General features: G+C 35.3%; 1 protein-coding gene across 3 annotated transcripts in view; it reads left to right on the top strand.

The window, feature by feature from the left end:
• FAR1 (fatty acyl-CoA reductase 1) overlaps nt 1-20,689 on the top strand; it is a 37,517-nt gene extending 16,828 nt beyond the window's left edge. For all 3 annotated transcript variants that reach the window (XM_027461318.3, XM_027461319.3, XM_072039452.1), the window contains exons 4-12: nt 1,873-2,052; nt 3,050-3,227; nt 4,249-4,293; nt 4,386-4,504; nt 5,071-5,138; nt 6,615-6,786; nt 13,801-13,930; nt 15,573-15,700; nt 17,807-20,689. In XM_027461318.3, coding sequence (XP_027317119.1) covers nt 1,873-2,052; nt 3,050-3,227; nt 4,249-4,293; nt 4,386-4,504; nt 5,071-5,138; nt 6,615-6,786; nt 13,801-13,930; nt 15,573-15,700; nt 17,807-17,969 — 1,183 coding nt within the window. In that variant the 3' untranslated portion in view covers nt 17,970-20,689. The remainder of the gene's footprint in view (nt 1-1,872; nt 2,053-3,049; nt 3,228-4,248; nt 4,294-4,385; nt 4,505-5,070; nt 5,139-6,614; nt 6,787-13,800; nt 13,931-15,572; nt 15,701-17,806) is intronic.
• Nucleotides 20,690-23,305: the final 2,616 nt, after the last annotated feature.

Consider the following 23,305-nt stretch of genomic DNA (forward strand, 5'->3'; position numbering starts at 1 on the left):
TTTGCATTGGAGGGTGTAGGGAGAATTAGGTGCGGAAGGAGAATGCTTAAGACTAAAAATTGAGTAACTTCTATCTTGTACAAAGTTTATTAAAGAAATAAACCAAAAAAAAGGATTCTCAAAAGCAAGAAAAGATATCTGCTTTTTAGAAACAACGACCTGATTTAGTGATGAAACACTAGAATAAATAAACAATTTGGAGAAATGACTTTGGAAAAATAACTCCAATTTTTATGAATGTAAAGCAACTCTTAGGTAAAGAAAATCTGAGTTGAGAAATATTTTGATTTTTTTTAAATGTTGGCATTACCTCCAAGAGTGCTGTATCGTATACTGAAATGACATAAGGTAGCCCATATTTATTGCTATTTCATGGACCTTCAATGTTGGGGAACTGCCAACCTGTCAAAAGTCTGGAAGGACTTTAATGTGATTGGAAAAACTGGTGGAAAGGTCTTGATTCAGAAAGCTTCTGGCAGTTTTACACTTTCCTGGAGGGCCTAGTACACTGTTTAGCAAAATAGAAAATCAGTTAATTAGTTTCTTAGGAAGGATTTTAGGCTGGAACACATAGCAGATGTGCTAGAATGGCTTTTTTTTTTTTTTGAGGAACCTTACAAATCTGAATATCACTTAGAGCAGCCTTCCTATATTAATTAATAGGATTAATTGATGTAAAGTTCAAAGTATTTAGCTCAGGGTCAGTGATAGGAATAAAGCCAAGAAAGCGAATACTTTAGCTTATTTTGGAACCCTTCCTGGTTTGTATTGGCTCTGTATTTCTATATCTTAAAACGATGCTTGCAGCTATGATTATGAACTTCTTTCCTTTGACCTCTTTGAAAGAAGCACTGAAGACTTAAAAAAAAAAAAAAAACAAAACAAAAAAAAAAAACAACTTATTTTAGATGAAGTAACTTTTTCAGAAGTAACACTTTCTAGACTTAATTGCTTTGGGATGAGGGTTCCTTGTCCATTGCACACCTGATGTTTTAGTAATAATATGTGATAAAGAAGCCTTAAACTGTAACACCAATGCAAAGATTTTTGAGGTTTTATTTAGCAGTATTCTTAAAACTTAGTTGATTTGTACATTTATACAAGCACTAGCCTTGTTTACAGTTTCTAGAGGCTGGAGAAAAGGTCTGAAATACATAAAAATCATCATAGCTGGTCCATAAGCTGTATTCTGATACAGTGCAAAATGTAGAGATACACCTTCTCTCCTACAGTGTACTTAAGGACTCTGTTTTAATGAGAAGCATTGTGAAGGTTGGAGGGATGCAAGTGTGGATCTTGATTTTTTTTTTTTTTTTCTCCTTTCACTTTTTTTTCCTTCCTGTAATCCTGTTGTACTATTGAGTCTTGTGCTATTCTACATGAAGATCAACTTACTAGCCCCCTAAACCTTCATTCTGAGGCCTTGACCTAGGAAGCTCAAGGCTGCTGTTAAAATTGACTGGCATCTATACCTTTGGCAGCTAGGTGTCCTGTTGCAGTTGTTCCATCACATTTTAGGAAACGCTTACTGGATTAGAATTTAGCTTGAGCAGATCAATATTCTGATATTGCCTGTTTAGTAACAGAGCATGAGGATGCCAATAAGAACAAGGTAAAACTTACAAAAGTTATCCTGAACACAGAAATTTCTAGGTGGAATGTGTCATTGTTTTGAGAAGAAAGTTAGGATACTACTATCCATAGTGGTTTTGGTGGGGAGGGGGTTGAGGAAGGGGTCCAGAAACTAGAATTACTGTATATACATCCACCACCAAAGCATTTAGGAAAGAATTAGGGGGTTGACCAGTTATTCCTTTTTGCTTGCTGTTTTTGTTTTGCTTTCTACTAATCAAGTTTCTGTTTAATCAACAGAGATGCTGTTCAGTTAAATGTGCTTTCCACAAAACAGCTCCTCTCATTGGCACACCAAATGACGAATCTAGAAGTATTTATACATGTTTCGACTGCGTATGCATATTGCAATCGAAAACACATTGAAGAAATTGTTTATCCACCTCCTGTTGATCCCAAGAAACTGATGGATTCTCTTGAGTATGTGTTGCTTTACCAAGTTACTTCAGTAATCTGTAACCACTTACTTCCTAGTAATGAAGTACCAAACAATGATTAAGAAACAGATGAAGAAACTGGCTTATGACGTTCTGTTAGTCTAACGTAAGGCTGATGCTACCCTTTCCTGTAAGGGCAATAGGTTAAGGTTTCATGGTTTCTTTTTAAGCTGAGCTAGGGGTAGAACAGTGCTGAAAGAGGGGAGATGCTCCAGGCTATTCCTGAAGCCTTCTGTATGAGGAGCTAGATCAGGAGCTATTAAAAACAAACAGAAGAAAGCTGCACTGTTCCAAATGTACTGGTGCTGGTACTGTGAAGGACAGAGAGCTAAGTTAGCAGCTCACCTTTACTACCTTCAACCTTCACTACCTCTATCTAAGGCCATTGCAAGATCAGTCTGATATACTGAAATACTATTATTTAACTACTCAGAAACAAATGTACAAGCAGTTCTGTTAGGTCTTTAATGTTGGTGCTTTCTGAATACCCATGTTCTATAGACTTTTGTATTGGATATTATTAGGGGAAAGTTATTTGTTCTGTATTGTGTGTGTACATTTGCTGTCCTGAGATCTTACGTAGTAGTCTTATTTAGTAGCTGTCAAGCCCTAAGTGAAAAGGACAAGTGTGAGACGAGTCATGTGCAATGTAAATAATAGTAATCTTACATATAAATCAGTCTATCACTTCCTCCATGTCATACAAAATCTTACCTTCTTGTAAGTTAATCATTTTTAGTTTCATAGTTATCAAGGTAAGGAAGAAATCTTACTACTTACTATAGATGTAATAGCACTAGCATTAAAAATGAACTGAGGTAATGATAATACTTCTATGTTTTCCTGCGTGTTCTTTTGAAGAAAAGATTGTATTTTAATTGCAGAATTATTTTTGATTGGTCTGGCTATCGTTTTTCCTTCACTTCCCCAGTAAAATAGTATGCAGTAACTTATACTTGCCTCTTATTTTGTTTTTGTAGGTGGATGGATGATGGCCTAGTGAATGATATTACACCTAAACTGATTGGCGATAGGCCTAACACATATACTTATACAAAAGCCTTAGCTGAATATGTAGTACAGCAAGAAGGTGCAAAATTAAACACAGCCATTATAAGGCCATCTATTGTTGGTGCTAGCTGGAAGGAGCCTTTTCCTGTAAGTTGAGTTTTAACATGACTCATGCCTGTAAACGGTAGCACATACTGACAGCTTGTGTATGTAGTGACCTTCGTAGAGGAAAATCTTTTAAACTTAAAGCTGTGGCTTGTCTGCTTCTGGGTAACAACTCTCATGCAGAAGATACCAAATATCGCATTTGTATATGGGAAGCTTAGGTGGATAAATTACTTCTAAGCATAGAACAATACATTTCTGTTACAATGGGAGATACTATTTTACACACAATATAGTTATACAGAATCTTGAAGTAAGAAAGGTAATTTCATCTATTTTCCCCTCTTCAAGGTGCTTTGGTGTGTCAATAGCTGAATAGTATCATTAAGGAATCTGGGGTCTGCAGGATGTAAAAATGTTTGGACTCCACTTCTTTTAGCCAAGACAGGAGATAGTAGAAGCTTTATGTACTCTGTTATATTGATGTATGGTATATATGCTATGTGCTTCTTCCAGTATGGGAGATAGTGCTGGAACAGCTTTTCCAGTTCAATGCTGAATATTTCTTAAGCACTTAAAAACACATCAACATCACATGCCTTTTTGAGTAGGTACAATGTATGTATATGTTAGACAGTAAGTATATGTTTAATTAAAACTTATATAATGTTTAAACGTTAGCATTGAAGTTGAGTGAAAATGTCTGTGAAACTTAAAAAAACAAAACAAAAACACAAAACAAAACAAAAAACAGAACAAACAAGCAGTTTTGCTATGGACTGTTAAACTGAGTTGATATAAGCTAGTGAAATATTTTCAACACAATGTATTTATGTAGGAAGTACTTTGCAGTTTATTAACTAAAAAATAAGCATTTGGAGGAGCCAAATGAAACTACAGATGGATCTCATGTCTGAGTTGTAGCAAAATCTGATGAGTTACTATGGAAGAACTTGGTTTAGAGACATGGAAATTGGTATTGCTCTCCTGTGTTGTCAAGTTTTCACTTTAAACTGTTGACTTCACTACACTAACTAAAACCTTTCCTTCCTACCTGTGATAGGGATGGATTGATAACTTCAATGGACCTAGTGGCCTCTTCATTGCTGTAAGTAATGGGAAAAAAATCTTTCTTCCTTTTAGAAAGAGCAAAATTTCATGTGATTTACTGGTGGGTCTTGTCTTTTTTTCTCTTTTAAGGCAGGAAAAGGAATTCTTCGAACAATGAGAGCTACCAATGGTGCAGTAGCAGATCTTGTTCCAGTAGATGTTGTTGTCAATATGACACTGGCTGCAGCCTGGTATTCCGGAGTTAATAGGTACAGCGGGTGACGATAGAAAGTACTGAATACTTTGAAGCGATGGTACTGTGCATTTTGATAAATCAGTCTTCTATTGAACTTCTAATCAGTGTCCTGCTGTTCATCTAGGACAAAGGGGTTCTAAGGTTTTAACAGCATTAGTCCACCAGAGTGTAACTTAGGATAATGGCCAACATTTAATGATGAAGAGGAAGACATCACCTATGATTCAATTGTATAAGCTATACCTGATTTCTTTTTTCCTGGGCTTCAGTGCAATCAGTATGACTTACAATACTGTAGACAAAGCATTCTCTAGGGAAAAAATATACATTTGTCATTTATGTATATATAAACTGTGTGTATATATACATACGTAGTTATAAGCTATCATATATACAGTAGTTAAAGATGGCTTAAAATACTGGAACGATTCAGGAAGCAAAAAACCTAATGTGAGGCTGACAACTTTTGCTTTATGTAAATAATGGTGAGGGCAAAGGTAACTTTAGATATGGCTTTTGATAAGTTTTGTGTGTTTTTTTTGGTCTTCTGATGTGCTCTTTGGCCTCTTTCCCCTCCAGACCAAGAAATATCATGGTATATAACTGTACTACAGGTGGTACCAACCCTTTCCACTGGAGTGAAGTTGGTATGCCATATTTCTTTTTTTTTTATGAGCTTTAATAGAAAAATAAGATCAGTACTAAAAGCACAGGCTATAGTTGAAATTAGTATAACAGCCATAACCCAGTTTTGCAGTGCATTGTGCTTTTTCATTCTCTTCTGTTAATTTTTTCTCCTTGTAGAGTTATCACTTCCATTTTGTTCTTTGTTTTTTTAATTAAATTCTTTTAAAGTATGGCAGAACTGATTTTTCTGCTTGATGCTTCAATGACTTAATCTGTAGAGTGCGGGTAGTGTGCAAAGAAAAGCATTGCCAAAAGGAGTAGTGCTAATGTTGGGTTTAATGCCAACCTTCCTGTAAATATATGGGTAAACAGCTCAAAATGCGTAATTGAGGGTGTATGATAATTTTTGCACTTGAAGCTTTTTTGTTACGTCTAGCTTCATTTAATTGTTGGTTGAGGTGGCTCTTAATCTTTAGATGGTTATGTGAGACTTCCTCTATACATGCTGAGGGAAAGTAATCTCTAAGAAAGTAGGGCCGCCTATTTTCATCTTAGATATCCTGACTAAAATGTAACCCACATTTTGAGAGCTCTGTAATAGACTTCTATAATAAATAGCAATGCAAGCTGGCTGGTATGGTAAAGCTGTTAATTAGCTCTTTTTTTTTTTTTTTAAGAAATAATTTCTCAGTTAAGATCATCATTTTTCCTCTATCTTAAATACTTAAATCCATGTTATTTCTCTTGACAACTTTCTTCACCCTTTTTTGCTTTTGCTGATTTATGTATCTATATTTATAAGCCTTATCACTTCAGCTGAAGTTGGAAAGTTGCTGGCTTCATTTATATTGCAATTCTAATTGGGGTATTTAAAGACTTCCTGTAAGCAATGGAATGAAATTACAAGAGATGACTACAAAGATAAAGTGAAATTTGATATACTTTAAGATGTACATGTCTGCCATGTACAGAATTTTCAGTTGTCAATGAGAGTTTGACGTGGAGTCCAATCCTAACAATGTTTTTAGAAAAGCTTAAATATGGATAACTTGTTAAATGTAATTTGAAATGCACTTCAGATGCTTGCAAAGTCCTCAGCCTACTTCTTTAAAGTGTTCTTCATTTAAAAGATTAGAATAGCCTTTATGAAATACAGATGGATATTTGAATAGCTTTACATGCTATATAAACCGAAATTGCTGTGAACTTTCAAAATCAACTGAAGGTAGGGAAGAGGACCAGAAAGAGAAGCTACGGTAAAGCTGCAGTAAAATATTCTGAAGATAAAGGTATGAAAAACTTTGATATAATAAGAACCAGTTTAACACTATCTTAGGTTTAAGGCTTATAGCTGTTTTAGTTTTTATGGTTATTAGAGTTAGGATGGTTACTTAAATAGCATACTAAAGTAAATATTGTACGCTGTAATGTACTTTGAAAACCATTGAACTTTACATGGTTACCATCAAAGCTGTTACGCAACTTTTCTTTCTCAGAATACCATGTAATTTCTACTTTCAAGAGGAATCCTCTCGAACAGGCCTTCAGACGGCCCAATGTTAATCTAACTTCCAATCACCTTTTATATCACTACTGGATTGCTGTAAGCCATAAGGCCCCAGCATTCCTGTATGATATCTACCTCAGGATTACTGGAAGAAGCCCAAGGTAATGGTGACTAGCTCTGTCTCTTCTGTTACTCTTACTTTTAAACAAAGCTATGCTTACACTATGGTATATATTGATTTCTTCTTCCCCTAAATGTTGTGTGACTAAAACTCACCTTTTCTATTTCTTTTTTTTTCTCTTTGAGAATAGGTCATTGAATTCAAAGTGAATTTAAACTTTCTAGCAAAAATGAGGATGTTTTTTGTTGGATATTTTGTTTGGTAGGGTTGAGTATTCGAGGTAAACAGAATATAAGATCTAGAAAAATTATGTTCATTCTTGAATGATAAATAATTAAAATGTTGATCCTTATTTTTTCCTACAGTAAAGCACCTATATTTGAATTACACGACAAATCCGTTAAGCAGTGCAGTAAGGCACCCTAGCATGAGTCTTTGTTCAAACCCCCTTTTGCATCTCTGTCGGACCACAGTCTCCCATACATTGCCTGCATTTTTTCACGATGTTTTGCTCAGATTGACAGGTCATAAGCCATGGTAAGAAGGACAGGGCTAAAAATATTTTGATAAGGTGGTGGAGATGAAGATGACACAGCATGGGTACTACCTAGACTTACTAACTATAAGCAATAACAATCCATTGACTGCATTTCTAAGAGATTAATGTCTGACTCAGCAATGTTGTCCAAGATGTATCTCAGGTCAGAATCCTAGTCAGTCATTAAACTCAGGGAAGTGGTTGGCGTTAAGATTGTTGTTGCTATTATAAACTGAAAATGGAAGGGAGGAAGAGTAAATAACTGTGGGTTATTCCTGTAGATGATACAGCTTGATCTGGCATACTTTGTATCATCTCAACATTCCATTCAGTTTATAATAATTACACTACTAGCTGGCTAACTTCTGAAGTGGTAAAAATTGCATAATTCTGCCTAAATAGGCCAAACTAGATTACATAGAAAAAATATAAAATGTCATGACAATTCGTTTCAGATTTGCCAAGCCATATGATCTTAACTCATTGCATATATTATGTTTTCAAAAGTATTTGTCATCAGACTCTAAAATCTTCACTATGGTGACAGTATTAATACAAGTGAGTATTCATTCATTGTCCTGTAGTCTAGGTCTATCTTACATTGCTACCTTTTACTGATCCAGTCCTAAGTATTAAATAAGTTTTCCCCTCCTTGTATTTCATTTGTAGGCAAAAACTTCTGAACTACCTTGGGTTCCATTGTTCCAAGCCTAATCAATAGCATAGCACTCACAGCAACAGTAGGGACAGGCAGCTGTGCCTATGCAGGCACATTATCTCTGCATTGAAAAGATTTTAAGCTCTATGGATCAAAGCATGAATTCCTAGCTTTTTAGGTTCTTTTGCAATATAAAATGTTTTTCATAAAAACTGATAGAAATTCCCTGATACATGTCAAGATTCCATCACTTGCTAAAAATAACTATACTACAGATATCAACCTGCTATCTTCCAAATGGGAAATAATGCTGCCAGAGTCATGTCAGTCTTTGGAAGTCCAGTCTTTTAAGTATTTAACCTAATGAGAGTAAAACAAGGCTATAAATAAACACGTTGTTTAGAACACTCAACAGGCATGAAACATTGAATCTTGTTTTTGGCTTTTTCTGGAGTTCCTATTTAGTGTTCAAACACAGAATTTAAATATTAATCAGTACTAGTACAAGAGGTGACATTAAAGATGTATCTTCTGGCCCGTGAAGTATAAATTATATGAGTATTCCTAATTAGTTTTATGTAGTAGTGGCTGGATAGGTTTCCTATCATGCAGAAAACTTCAAGTTTGGAGGAAAGATGGGAGGTTCAATTAAATCAAAAAGTGATTATTCAGTTGCTAAGGTAGCAAACTGTAGCACATTTTATTCAGTTGCTTGGAATTAAAACTTGAAGTTTGATGCCCAGCATGTAAGCATGCTATATAGCTTCATGCTATATAGCTTTCATTATATGGGGATTCTTTTCTTTAAGCCTTTTTAAAAAGCTTTTTTTTTTTTTTAAATTATAGAGAGGAACTCTGATAGAGGTGCAATTTTAAATCCTAATGGGTTTCATGCATTATTTAATAATAGAAGAAAATTGAGCCAGATCTTTATTCTTCTGCTTTTTTTTTCTAATTGTCTGGTTCAAAGTACTTTGAAACCTACTTTAACTGACAGGCTGGAGATGGTACTAGTATAGGGATGTACTACTGTTGCTGTTGTCATTCTGTCTGGTTGACCTCTGGTTTTAATTACCAAGTAGCATGCACTGGGAAACTTCTAAAGCCTTGGAAGCATAATTACAGATTTTAAAGCTTGTTACAATGCTTTTCTGAGTGAAGGGCTAGCTTAATCTAAAATGTGACCTCTGCACCACAACTTAGCAAGAACAACTTGACTGGTGTAGTAAAAAAAAAAAAAAAGATGAAATCAGCACAAGCAAATGCAAATGTTGTGTTAACTTGACTTCACATGGTCTACGATCTGCCCTTTGTGTTGAATATGAATATATTTCTAGGCTCTTTATTGCATATAATATAGGAAAAACTAATCAGTGAAATTGCTGCATAGGTTGAACTGCACTATTGGCATACTGTCAGGATATTATACCATCACCATATGAGAAATTCTTAGCAAATAAAACTAATTGGGTTTTATAACCCTTTAGAATTAAAGGAGTATGTTCATAACTATATTAAAAAATCACCCACAAAAACTAAGTCCTTTCTATTGAAGGGTTTGAATTTTTTTGGAAACTTAACCTATTGAAATCTTTATGCAATATGAAATTGTTCTGGTACACTGTACTTGTGGAAGTAGATAAAGCTTTTAGTGAGACAAAACTTATTTTTCATTGCTTTTGCATCTAGTGAAACATTATTGAAATTAACAATTCTCTGAGTAAGAGTTAAGGAAAATTAAGGAGGAAATAATGCATGTAATTCTTCTGAACTTTGTAGATGGAATAAGTACGATAAGGATCAAATGACATAATGAGGATTTAATATTCCAAACTACTTAAGTAGACTTCTGTAGTATTGTGCTTTTATATGAATAGTGGTGATAATTCTCACTGTACAAGTTTGGCAGTGTTGTCAGTAGCTTGCTTTATGTACTTGCATAGCAAAGCTTATTAATTGCCTAATATAAGGCATAGTTCTTGCCTGTAACTTTGCATAGGACTTACCACAGCAGAACTATCTCTTCTCAAAAGCAGCTCAGTGTATTTGATATCTTTAAAGCCATTTGAAAATATGCACCCAGCAGGTCTTTCCAATTACTCTGGAAGAACAAGCACAGGGAATATACCTGAATATGACAGGGCACTTCTTTACTGTGAGGGTGACAGCACTGGAGCAGGTTGCCCAGAGATATTGTAGAGTCTCCTTCTCTGGAGATACTCAAACCCACCTGGATGCCATCTGGCACAGTGTGCTTTAGGTGCTCCTGCTTGGCAGGGGGGTTGGACTAGATCTTCAGAAGTCCCTTCCAACCTCAACCATTCTGTGATTCTGTAACAGAAAGTAGCATGAAACATTGAAGCTGTAATTTATGTGTTTCTCCAGCAATTCATTTTCTGCTACTTCTTCTTAGAAAGCTACAGAGGAGGTAGAGCTGGTGGGTGCAGAGAGGTTTAAAGAGATCACTTCAGTTAAAGTTTCTTAAAACTTAACATGAAGCACCCTTGACATAGTCTCTGTCTTACAAACCAGAAATGAGTGAACAGTATATTTTCATTGAATAGATGACTTTTTTCCCCTTGCAAATACTTTGAAAAAAAGTTCTGCACTTACAAGAACAACAGAACTGCTAGAAACAAAGAATTCCTCTTTCTCTTATACTTCAAAACTTATAGCTAAATAAAAACTTACCATTTTACAAATATGAATACTTGTATCATATACCTTAGGAGGAATCTCTTAATTTTTTTTTCCAACTGTCTCTAATGCTTATGCAGAGACTTGCGTATTAACAACGCAGATCTTCTGAAGGATATCTTGTATTGGCTTCAGAACCTTTTAGCCTAGAGAAAATAGATGGTGTAAGACTTGAAAATGTGGTAATAACCTTAAGCCAGGTTATTTTTTGTCTGCTACAGAAACATGCCCACCTAATTTACGGATACTTGATTTGTATAACTGTTGCTTAAAACTCAATTTCTGTGACGTGCTTCTTGATTGGTTGTGTTTTGATTGTATTTTGTGCTAATGGCAATAAGGGCTAGCTAGTAGAGGCAAAATTATACCTAGCGTAGGTGAAAGCCTTGCATATTGTCACACTGGCTGACTGCAGCAAGTGTTTGGCTCCTTATGATCAGCAGGTCTGATTTTTCTGTCCTAAGCTTTTGAAGGTGTAATACAGTATTTGATATTACACTGACTTTATATATATAGTTTTGATATTGAAGAATTGTAGCTAACTGTTGTCAAGTGTATGTATCAATTTCAGGCTGAGAGAAAGCCTCATTACATACTTCTCACATTCTTCTTTGTCATCTGTATTGCTATTTGCAGGAGGAATGTGATGCTATTGAAGTTTGAAAATCTCTCTAACAAAACTTAGTCTGCCAGAATAAGCGTACAGTAAATGACACTTATTGCTGATATCTCTGAATATAAGAGGTTGTCACTATAATTCCTTTTCTTTTGCAAAGTGGGTGGGAGAGGAGAACAGTTTCATGCTGATTTATTGCAGGCTACCAACTTGTCACTGAGGAAGCTGCCCTCCCTTAGCCACATGTTTCTGTCACTTCTTTCGCGTCAGATCTAGCAGTTAAGAGTATGTGGAGACATTTGATTATTTTGGCTGATATAATGAGAAGCTAATACTAAAAAAAAAAAAAAAAAATTCCATTTTATGATGACGAACTTAATTAGCTGGTTCTGTTGCCAGTCACTAAATCCAATGTGAGACAGAGTCTGCAGCTGAGGTAAAAGAATTGTCTTTAGCCGCTTGTTTTTTTTTTTTTTTTTTAAATCAGCTTATCTGTATTCTAAAACCATATCCATAAGTAGAGTCAGCAGGATTCCCTGTGAAGGTTAGAGACTCTTCTTAGAAAAAGAGCTAAAAATAATGTCAGGGGCTGGTAGCAAGCTCCAAATTTACACTTATTCAGATTTTCATTTATACCATTTAGTTTTTTTGCAGGGACCTAAGTTTTCTAGTACTAAAGCAGTCTAGGCACTCTAAGTAGAATCCAGCTATTCTTCCGGTTTAACATAACAAACTGGAGAGGCACAATAAGTTCAACTACATTAAATAAACTTTAGACTGTCAGTGGGCAGGCATCCACAGAAGAGTCTGCCACATGTAGCTGCCTTGTCCTGTTTTGCATTATTGTTATCCAGGGCATTTTGTGAAGTGCTCTTTCTGGCTATTCTGACCAGTGAGCTCTTTGCTTTCTGAGTCTATGTTTTTGTGACTTTTTCAGACTTATCTGTTAAGACAGCTGCTGGAGGATCATTCCTTTTTTTTAAAAACCCAGTTTAGTCTACTGGACACAGTCTATATTCTTAATTATTTTTTGAATCAGAGGAACTCCAACTCAGCTCCCGTACAGCCAACTTGCCCAGCTGGGGAAACTATAAATGGGTGTTAGTAGACATTCCTAGATGCTTTCAAATGAAATTAACTGTTAGAACTGTATTCCAATTTTAGCCTTTAATATGCTCCTGTGGAAGGTTTTAAGAAAGTGTTAATACTTTTGTACTTCAGATACACTTCTGCTTTTTCAGTGGTCTCAGCCATTCGTAATACTCTGTTTCATGAGACTTAGAGGCAATTTCACTATTCCTTTACATAGTGAGATACCAGTCATTAATGTTAGTCAATGTAAATGTTTGGAAGAGTTTCTGGGACTGTGCTGTCTCCTCTACAAGTATGAATGTACCAAGGCAACTTTCTGAGAAAAATCAGGGAATTATATTGCTGCTATGTATTTTATTGAACAAAACTGAGCTTCAGAAAGCCATTTCCTATTACTGCTGGGTTGTTCTGCTTTCTTTGCTTTTCCTATGTGCCCCTCTGCTCTGCTTAAAATGACCATTGTGCCCTCCTGTAAGGATCAAATTGGAAGCAATTCTTTGAGATGGAAATAGCTCAAGCTCCATAAGCAGAAATGTAATAGCATTTCATGTAAATACTACCTAGTACTTACTAAAGCTGAGTGATCATCTGTAGCTCTGTAACACTTTACAACAAGAAAACTCTTTCATCTAAGAGTGGATAACTCATGTTTTTTGGGTCTACTTCAGGTATTCTGATCAAAGGGAAATTTGCCCAAATTGATCCTTATAACATAATTTCTCTGCATTCCAAGTGATATTTTTATAGAGTTGTCACCCATGTGTAATAAAGGATAATGGAAGGTATTTCTGCATATTTTGAAGTAGCCTGGAACTGATCACCCAATTAGCAGGATCTGCTATGGTTTATCTGCCCATTGAATAGATCCTGCTCTTTGCTGCGGTAACAGTAGGGGGCAAAGCTCTATTTCTGGTGGTTCTAAGCCTTGGTCTCTTACTGACCATAATAAATGAGTTTTTTCTTAGAGATGTGGCATTGCACAGTGTGCCAGAAGGTTAGGGAAATTTACTCCCTTGCTGTGTTCTGCACTGTGTAACTCTATTTTAAACATGTTCATCAAGTTAAATTGTTCAGTACAGCTAGATATTTGTTATGCTGAAATGAGAAGTGTTAAGTATCAAAGTATTAAGTATTGTCCTAAATTACAAAGAAAGGATGGTAAAACTCTGTCTTCTGTTGGCCATTCGTTTTAGAGAGGAAACTTACTGTTCCATGGGGAAGTAGAATTAAAAAAAAAAAAAGCTGTCCAGCAAGTTCTGCTTTCATATCAAGATTGGACAGCTAAACTCCAGTAACATCTTGCTTTAGACTGATAGGATACTTCTGTGTATTAACTTTTTTTCATGGTTTGGATACAGAGTAGGATGGGTTATGTTGAAGGAGAGGTGCGGGGTTATAAAACTTTTTTTTTATTTACCACTGTAACCTGTACATTCTGTTCCTTGGACTGTAGGATGATGAAAACAATATCACGTCTTCATAAGGCCATGATGTTACTAGAATATTTTACGAGCAATTCTTGGATCTGGAATACTGAAAATATGACTATGCTAATGAATCAGCTAACCCCTGAAGACAAAAAGGTAAGTAGCTGTATGGTATGGAGACTGAAGTACAAACTTACTGTTCTAATATGACATGAATCAGTAATGCTGCTTACTGCAATGTGGAACGAAGCATGGTAGGAACTCAGTTCTGGATAGTCCTGCCACAGCCATTTGAATGTACCAAGGTGTTTGTACAGGGCTGTGTTGTAAGCCAGATCAGTGGTCTGATCAGAGATAAGGACAGGACTCCTTGAAGGAAGCTGTGTACAAAAGACAGTTGTTAGGGTGGCTTGATCATACATGATCAGGTGTTGCCCTATATGTCAGTCAAGTAGCCAAGCTGTGTTACTGGTTTAACTTGCATCATGAGTAAAACAAAGCTTTATTTCTTGACCACTATCTTGTTTTTCTGAGGAACAGGAAGTAGTTTTTGAGGGTTTTTTTTGTTTCCTTTTTGTGTTTCAAACTAGTGACAGTCTCTGGGTACACTTTTCGTGCTTTGGCAATACAGCTACATGTCCTCAAATTCTCTCACTCATTGTGAACTAAAACTGCCCTGTGCAATGGGGAAGTGTACCTAGAAGCAGGATGACAAAAGTCCTGAAGGTGGTTGAGGAGGAACAAAAACTGTTGTTGAAAATACCTTATTCTTCCTGTTGTTCCATCCTCTCCCCTTCCAGATTTTGATAGCTTTTCCAGGATTAGGTATGTTATTTTCTGAAACACAGTGGAATTGTATATTTATTGTTGCTAACTACATTTTATAGCATAAGCTGTAGTCAGTTTCAGACTTGCCCTGTTCGGTGACATTTCACTATCAGCTTGTTCAAATGTCATTAAATACAGTATTTTTAGTAGTTAAGCATCAGATTTCCCATCTCTGCTCAGCAGATTATTTTTTCTGCTCTTTTAACATGTTAAAGCTTATCACTGAGCACTGCAAGACATTTAGTGTGATCATGTAACCGAGGAGGAATTGTGAACAACAGAGGAGTGAAACTTGCAGAAACAGTAAACAAGCTGTTGTATTAGCCTGCGGTTTCATAGAACAGTCTTATTAGGCAAGTTCTTACAGAGCAACGTTTAAGTATTTTGTTCAGAAACTGTGAGCTAGAGGTTTTATTGTCTTTATTGGGACTTAACTGGCTGCTGTACTGTAGTGTTGTTTGAGATGGAGGTAATGGACATCAGTGAGAAACTGAAGTTGTGAAGTTACTGTAGTAACTTCTGCAGCAGATATTCTTATGACTCTTTACAACATAGTGGTACAACTACAAGTACAGTTAAAAGAACTGCATCTCTATCAGTGAACTTAGTACAGAGCAGTGTGCTTATTCCATAGTATGTGAGAATTATTTCCTGTCTGGAAAGGAAACAAGTAGAGTTCTTTATGGACAGATTAAATGTGAAACTAGTGTGCTTGGAAGCTGAGAGAAGAATGTTACTGAAGAGGGAAAAACAAGGCATGGAATAGTTGAAATTTGCAGGAGATGGATTGTATGAGAATCTGGTGGTTGGGTCACAGATCTTAATGTGAATTATTCTTATGATTAAAGACAAAATTTTTGTCATTGCAATGAAATTGATCTGATGTAAAGAAAATAACTACCTTTCTATCTTTATCAGAAATGATTGACTTTATGGCAGTTAATAGTGAAAGCTTTCAATTTTTATGCAGACTTTTAATTTTGATGTTCGACAACTACACTGGGCAGAATACATGGAAAATTACTGCATGGGAACAAAGAAATATGTGTTGAATGAAGAAATGTCTGGCCTCCCTGCAGCTCGGAAACACTTGAATAAGTAAGTGTACATCTTATTTTTGTTTCTCTGTCCTTGTCAAATTTCACTTTACCATTTTTATAATTTACTGTTCTTAATAGCATTTGTTTAGTTCCACCAGAGTTCTTCTATTCCAGGCATGTTGTCTAAAGCATTTTCTAATGCTTTAGTCAGATGCCATCTTTCTTCCTTCATTTGTAGATCTTGCTTTATTCTCTATATTAGTAATCCTAGTACATCTATGGCCATAGTACATTTATGGCCATAGCTCTGATTGCTAGTGTATGCTGGAATCCAGGTTTCTGATGTTACTTGTGTATCCTTTCTGGAACATCAAAAAGGTACACAGTAATACAGGGTCAGAATGGTTTGTTCAACTACGGTAGTTTAATACAACAATAATTGCTTCTTTTGGGAACATGACTGCTGGAAGGAGGCAAGTAAACAGGCATGGACTTTCCACTGCAGTGCAGGAAACTTTGTTGATGCTGTAAGATGAAGTCTCTTAGCCTCTTATCTGTGACTTAACTCCTCCAATTTAAATGCATTGTAATTATTCAGAACGTTACTGGTATAGTGTCACTTATTTTATTTTGGGGTGATTCATAAAGACAGTTGATATTCTTTAAAGAGAAAAATCAAAGATTGAAAAAAGAACAATTTATCTTGTTCTGCAATATTGCTTATCTGTTATGCTGACAACCTGAGAGTAAGTGGTTTAGGTCATCTTCAAAAGAGATTGGCATGGCACAATCTCAGTGAGAATTTTGGCTAAACTTGCTAGTGTTAACCTTACAATAGCGCATTCAGAGACACAGCTGTAATACATGCTTGTAATATACACATGGTATAGCAACAAAGTAATCTGAATTTGTGAGAAATTCTGGGTTTCAGCTAGATGTGTTGTAAGCCTGAATTACATTTGCAGGCTGTTTTTAATGGAAATGAAGGTTTTCTGGATTTCCAGAGATTAGTTCTGAATCTTGACTAGGACTTGACTGACAGAATTAACGCTGATAGAAAAAGACTGAAAAGTGAGGGATCTAGAGGACCAAGTAAATATCCTTGTATGTTTAGTTTGACTATGTTTTTCCTGAATCCTCTTATAATGAGGCTCTTTTCAAAGAATAAAATAGATGATTAATATCTCTAAAAAGTATATTTGAGATTTTAAATTTCATCTTTGATAATGATGGGCATAGCTGAAGAGATGTCCCCTTCTAGTTTTGGATTTGGATGCAGTTCAGAAATGCACTGAACACAAGTGACATTCTTTGTACAAAGGATCACGCCAAAATAAGATGAGAAATAGTCCTATATTGGAATGGCATCTGGTCATCCTATGTAAAAGAAGGCCTGGTGGTAATAACACCCGGTATACCTATGCAGCAACGTAAGACCAGTGAGTATTTTCTTAAAAAGAGCTGTCTTTCAAATACAAATTTTTATAGTCTACTGAACCAAAGATGTCATGTTCTTTTTAAGAAATCTGAGCAAATTCTGGTTTCAAGTCATCTTGGAGCTTCTATTTTTACATGAGAAATTTGCTAAAAATCAGATACCCTAAAACAGTACTTCCTTTTTTCCTAATCCTTAAAGGATTAAGGTGGAAGTTCTCTGAGAAGGAACAAGTTTAAAATTGCTATGGAGACTATGAACTTTGTAGCTGGAAAAATCTTGAACTTTTTTGTCAGCAGTAATAGGTGTTTCTACAAATACATTATTTTAAATACATTATTTTAAATGCTTGGAAGGGAGCTAGGGTGAAATTAGCCTGGTTTTGGGTGAGTGGCTGTCTTGAGGTGAGTCAGTGTGTGTGACCTTGGCATTCAAAGGTTTTACCAAGCAACTCTGAAGCAGTAATACATGTAGTTAGCTACAAGGCTGGTTCTATTCCTGAATTTTCACATTTCTCTTTGAGCAGTGAACAATTGGAAAGGCCTTCTCTGCTTGTTCTTCAACTTACTTGCTTACTTAATACCCTAACTTAAGATACTTTATTAAAGTGGTGTTGAGATGAATAGATGAACAAGTTAAATTCTACATTATAAGTTATTTTAATGCTCTTTACCCTGTAGTTCTTGGTACCTTGGCTTTTACATGTTTTTTTTTTTTCTTCCCCCTTAGGTTAAGGAATATACGCTATGGATTCAATACAATTCTTGTGATCCTGATCTGGCGTATCTTTATTGCAAGATCACAAATGGCAAGAAATATCTGGTACTTTGTGGTTAGTCTGTGTTACAAGTTCCTCTCATACTTCAGAGCCTCCAGTACTATGAGATACTGAAGAAGAGAACTGAGCATTAGGGCATCTATGCATATGGTGGTCTAACTACACAAAGCCTGTAACGTAGTCATCTCACATCTTGTAGAAGCATTATTTCATCTTAAATTGGAGTGCAGAATATGGTATGGTATATGTACTGTTAACTGTATATCTTCCAGAAAACATAGAAAATAAAATGGTCAAGTGCCGGTCTGAATTGGCGTTAGACAAGCATTTAAATAACTTTAAATCATTGACCTAGGGAGAGAATGTTTTAGACCACTGACCAACATAACTGTGCAATTTGGAACATTTTGATTGAAATCTGCCTTAACATACTTATTCTGTTAATTTTTACACCACGTTAGGGAAGGTAAATTGTCATAGTAATTGCTAGTTTATTAACTATTCCTTTTGAAATCCTAAAACTACAAAGGATTTTGAGTTTCAGAGGTGTATAAATGCTGGTGGATCTACTAGAAAAACTAGTGGAGTACTTCTATAATTTCTTTACTTCTTTCGCTTCTTCCCTTCTCAAAGTATGGTCATAATGGTGACTACTTTGCTTTTAAAAGGAAAATAAATCTCCCTTAATTATGGAAAAGCCTTTTGTTTTATCTGGTTTTCAGAATGCACTTAGTAATTCAGTTCTGTGCTCAAAATCAGCCCCATTCTATTTGTGTTTATCAGCATGAGCAATTTGCTTTTCCAAAAGCAGAAGTGATCCTATCTGAAAAAGATGAAACGGAACGTTACCATGAGGAGGGGAAAATATTTGTTGACCATCCTCTTTTTTTTTAATGATTTTTGTTGGGAATACAGAGCCAGCACTTGATTGTTACATTTCTGACTTCAAAAGGTAAATGTATTTAAAAAGAATTTATTATGCCTAGTTGATACTTATATTATTGGTAACTGTAGTTGGACAAACTGTAGGCTTTCATTGAGAGATACCTGTTCTTAAATTCTAAGTAATGTTAGCAAATACTTCATGAACTAATAGCTTTTCAAAAACTCTGAGCTATGAAATTTGATGCATGGATAGACCAATGCATAAGCACACTCATCTATGTCCCAATAAAACCCTCTTGTTTCACTGGGCAAGCAGAGCAAGAGGCATCTTGCTTCAAAATTTGAAATATATTAACAGATTTTAATTTATTTCTTAGATTTCTTCAGATTTAAACCTAATAATTTAAACTTTTTCTGTGTAATTTGTTTTGGTAGGTAAAACTCAGACATAAGAAGTTGTAAGAAAAGCCTGAGTCCCTTTTTAAGGCAATACATAAAGATTCTTTGAAACTCTGGTTGCACAGAATTCTATTTGAGAACACTGTTCCTCTTACTGATGCACTGACCAGCACCCTTGCCCAGTGTGTGTTCATTCAATTTATACTGTATGTGAATGTTCTTGAATCTGCTTGGAAAGGCAAATAATGACTTAATTACACAAGAGCTACATTATACTTGCCCTTGGTAGTTTTTTTGTCCTATTTGAATTAAGTATGTAAAGAACTTATTTTGCTATTCTTGTGGAAACTTACTTTAAAGAGAACACCTTTCATGCAGGTGTATGCCATTTTGAAAAGATAATGGCTTCCTTGTTGAAGCTAAGTATTCTGTAGTAAGTAGTAGTTAAGCTGTAATTCCTTTTTAAAATGACCTGTGTGTGTATATATATATATATATATAAAGCTAGTGATGGAAAGCCTAAAAGGTCTAGGACCACACCTTGTGTGAGAGACCTTACTGTGGCTGAAAATAAATTATGGCTTCTGTGACTGAAGATGTTATACTTTAACAGATACATTAGGTATGTTACATTTTTAGTTACCTCCAGAAGCATCTTACTAGATCTGAAAGTATGCTTAAGCATTCCTGCACTGCAGACTTTTTTTTTCAGAGGTGCCTACAATCCAGTGATGTCCCTCTTCCCGTGTTGGCATGTGACTGGTTTGCAAAAAGACATGCATCATATTCTGAAAATTATTTCTGTGAAGCAGTTGACTTTAGACTTTTTGTTCTTTATCACCATTACACGTAATACTTTTATTGTTGATTTGTTTATACTGGGAACTATGAAGCCAATTAATAGATTACTTCTGATCCATGCTACTTAGGAATCTATTCTGTTTAGTACATAACTGAAGAAAAGGATTGCTTCAAATGTAAGGACACTTAACCTCTCCTCTTTAAACACTTGGCAGTTTAGAAAACCACCTTTATCTTTGGGGGCTGTGGTTATCTGTTGACTATTGGTATCTTAAACCCATCAGTCATTCTATTTAATTGACAGTAGATTCAGTGTCACACTTGTTACATCTGTTTTTTGTGGTCAGTCTGTGAAATTTCTATCTGAAGATAATATTTTATTTCCATATCAGAACTCTGTTTTATTGCATTTCTTCATAAGTGTTTGCATGTAATGGATGTTAGTCAGAAACAGACTTGAACTTTATTTTTGATAGAGAAAGTTTGATTCTCTGTACTGACTAGCAAGTTACAGAAAGTATTCTAATTGGTTAAATAGGAGAAGCAGTTGAAACAACAACATGGTCACTTAACAGTTACTGATAATTAAATTTGGGACCAGGGAAAAACTGCTTTTTCCTGTAATGTTTTTCTGCTATAGGAACACATGTTTGGAAACAAATGCTAAATCTGTGAGCTTTTATAAGACAAACAGAAATATTGGGTGCCTTTTGTTTGTAAACCAAAAATAAACAAATCCCTTAAAAGTGTTGTTAGTGTTTATTGTATTTTTGCTGGTTTTAGTGGAAAACTAATGTATAAATTCTGTCTTAATATACACATATATGAACATGTTCTTTCCTTTATGAGAGACTTGGAAAATCAAGTTAATGGCTAAAATTGCATTTAAAAATAAAAAAAAAAAGCAACACCTCCTTTCTCCCCCAGCATCCTCCCAGATCAACCCAAAAATAATCAAAAGGTAAAAAATTAAATCTTCATGAGGTGATAATGAAACATGGTGCGTGGTCATGGAAACTTACTTCAGGTACTTTTCTTCTTACTGTTACTGACATCTCACTTGTAATATCAATTTCAGTTTTGTTTAAATAGGTAGGTGCTTTTTTCACGTAAGTTAAAAGAGCACTGTAGTTTACGCAGTAGCTTGTGGATTACCACTTCAACAACTGCAAGCAACCACAGCTGTTGTAGCATCTACATTTTGTGGTGAGGCAGAGGAAAGTACCACTGTTAGTGTATTACCTAAATGCTGTGGCTTAGTCTGTTTGGCTTCTGTTTAAAATGTTAATTTCTCAGAATCCTCAAACTTATGGGATAACAACCTTACAGTGATATCCCTCATGTTTTGTGCTCTTAAACATATTGCCCTTTCTGTGTAGTATAGTATTACATAGTGTATTTTCAAAAATGATGTACAGGCTGACAGTGGTAACTTGAATCTGGAAAGTATTCTGTACAGTGTTGGGAAGCATAACTCTTCATATTACTATTTTTTCATATTTCAACAATCTGCTGAGCAGACTAAAAGAAAAGTGAAACAGTGACCGGAGAAGGGCTACTCAGGAAAAATGTGGGTTGCATTAAAATGTGTTTTGCTGTTTGTCCATCTCTGTGCTGATATATGTGAGATTTGTTTGGAGTCTTTCATTGTGTATTTATGAATAAATCCATAGAAATTTTAAAACAGCTCCACAGGAGCTACTATTGTCTACCCCAATTTTTAATATATACTGTAACTAAACTTAAACACTAAAGTTGGCAGGTCTCACTCTTTACTTTAAACTCTAGGTTTTCTTGCTTTCTTTTTCTAGAGCATTCTTCAGAGCTTCTTCAGACACCTTTGTCTTCCTTTCTGTCTGGAGATGACTGCAAGTTAAAGGCTGCTTAACCAAACTGACTTAAACTGAGCTACTTCTGTCATCTTGAACTAAACTTAACCCTGTGCTGCTTTTTAGATATTTGTTGTGTTCCCTTATGCTATCCTGGAGCTTCAGTGCATAGTTGATACATATTTTGGCTTTCTTTGCTTTGCAACCGCTATGACTCACTAGGAGTGATTATACAATTACACAGGAGTAATTATACAATTGGTGATAGTAATTATACAACTGGCTTTTCTGGAATATTGAACAATGACAGCTTTGAATGGCTTTTATTCTGTATGTGTATGCTCTTAATTCAGCTATATTCACTAATCACATATATATAATACTAATAACTGTAGCGATTATTACCAGTAGCCTTTAATTTCATTATAATTGACTTTTATTTTTTTCAGGATGGTAATTCTGTTGTTATAATCACTTCCAAAAAAAAAAAAAGATAATATCCTGGTGTAGAAGCAGGACCTATTGGTTGCTTTTTTTTTTTTTATGGACACAAGGAAGATTAAAGCATGAACTTTTATCCTGAATCATCAAATTTCCCTAAGGTTCTTTGAGGAAGTGAAAAGTTTAAAAAAAAAAAACAAAAAACACAAAACAACAAAAAAAACACACAACACTGCTTGATTAACCTTTTCTGGATATAGGAAAAGGATTAAATCTTCAATTGCTCTTGGCTCATAAGGTATGGCATACAAAAGACATATGGGACAGTTCTATCTGTAAAAACAGCAGTTCAGCCTCCTACAAGAAGGGTCAGAAAGTAGGTGTACTCTTGTTTTGTGTTGACAGAAGTCTGATTTACTAGTTGCACTTCAGTGCAAATTATTTAATGCTTAGCCGCTATTAACTTTAAGTAGCATGTTAGCTGTAATCCAGATTCAAGACAGTGTCATGTACCTGAAAATTTTTATCCTTAGGAAGTTCCATATGTTATCTGTTCCTTCATTTCTGATGAAATTATCTCACAACTGGATGTCTAGAGACAAAAATACTTATGGTTTTAGAAACATAACTAAGGCAGAATTCAAGAATCTGAAGTTAGGAGGCATGATTTCCTCTATTATAGGTATTTTACTAAGGTTCAGAATCGTAAGGCAAATGCTTAAACAGGGTCTTCTCAAAAGCAGTCATACTGCAAGGTGGAGAGAAATACTTCCTTTGGAAGTGGAAGGAAATAGTATTAAGACTGTTCCCATCATTCAACTGTCAGTATTTGTTCTCATTTCAATAGGTATGTGGTGTTGTAGCTGTTACTGACACTGCTGTTACACGGATCATAATTTGCATTGTATATAAAGCTTCTTGTCCAAGAAGATCAATCAGAGAGCAGAAGCTAACTCTGAGTAAGTCTCTCATCAGCTGTGTTCTCACTTAATACATGTATACTCTCCTTGGACAGTAGTCATTCCAGGATAAGGGACAGCAGCTAAGGAGATGCCTGTTTACAATATTGCTTACAGTGCATAGAAGTCTGCAGAG

The sequence above is a fragment of the Anas platyrhynchos genome, chromosome 5 (genome assembly GCF_047663525.1).
Source record: "Anas platyrhynchos isolate ZD024472 breed Pekin duck chromosome 5, IASCAAS_PekinDuck_T2T, whole genome shotgun sequence".
NCBI classification, from domain to species: Eukaryota; Metazoa; Chordata; class Aves; order Anseriformes; family Anatidae; genus Anas; species Anas platyrhynchos.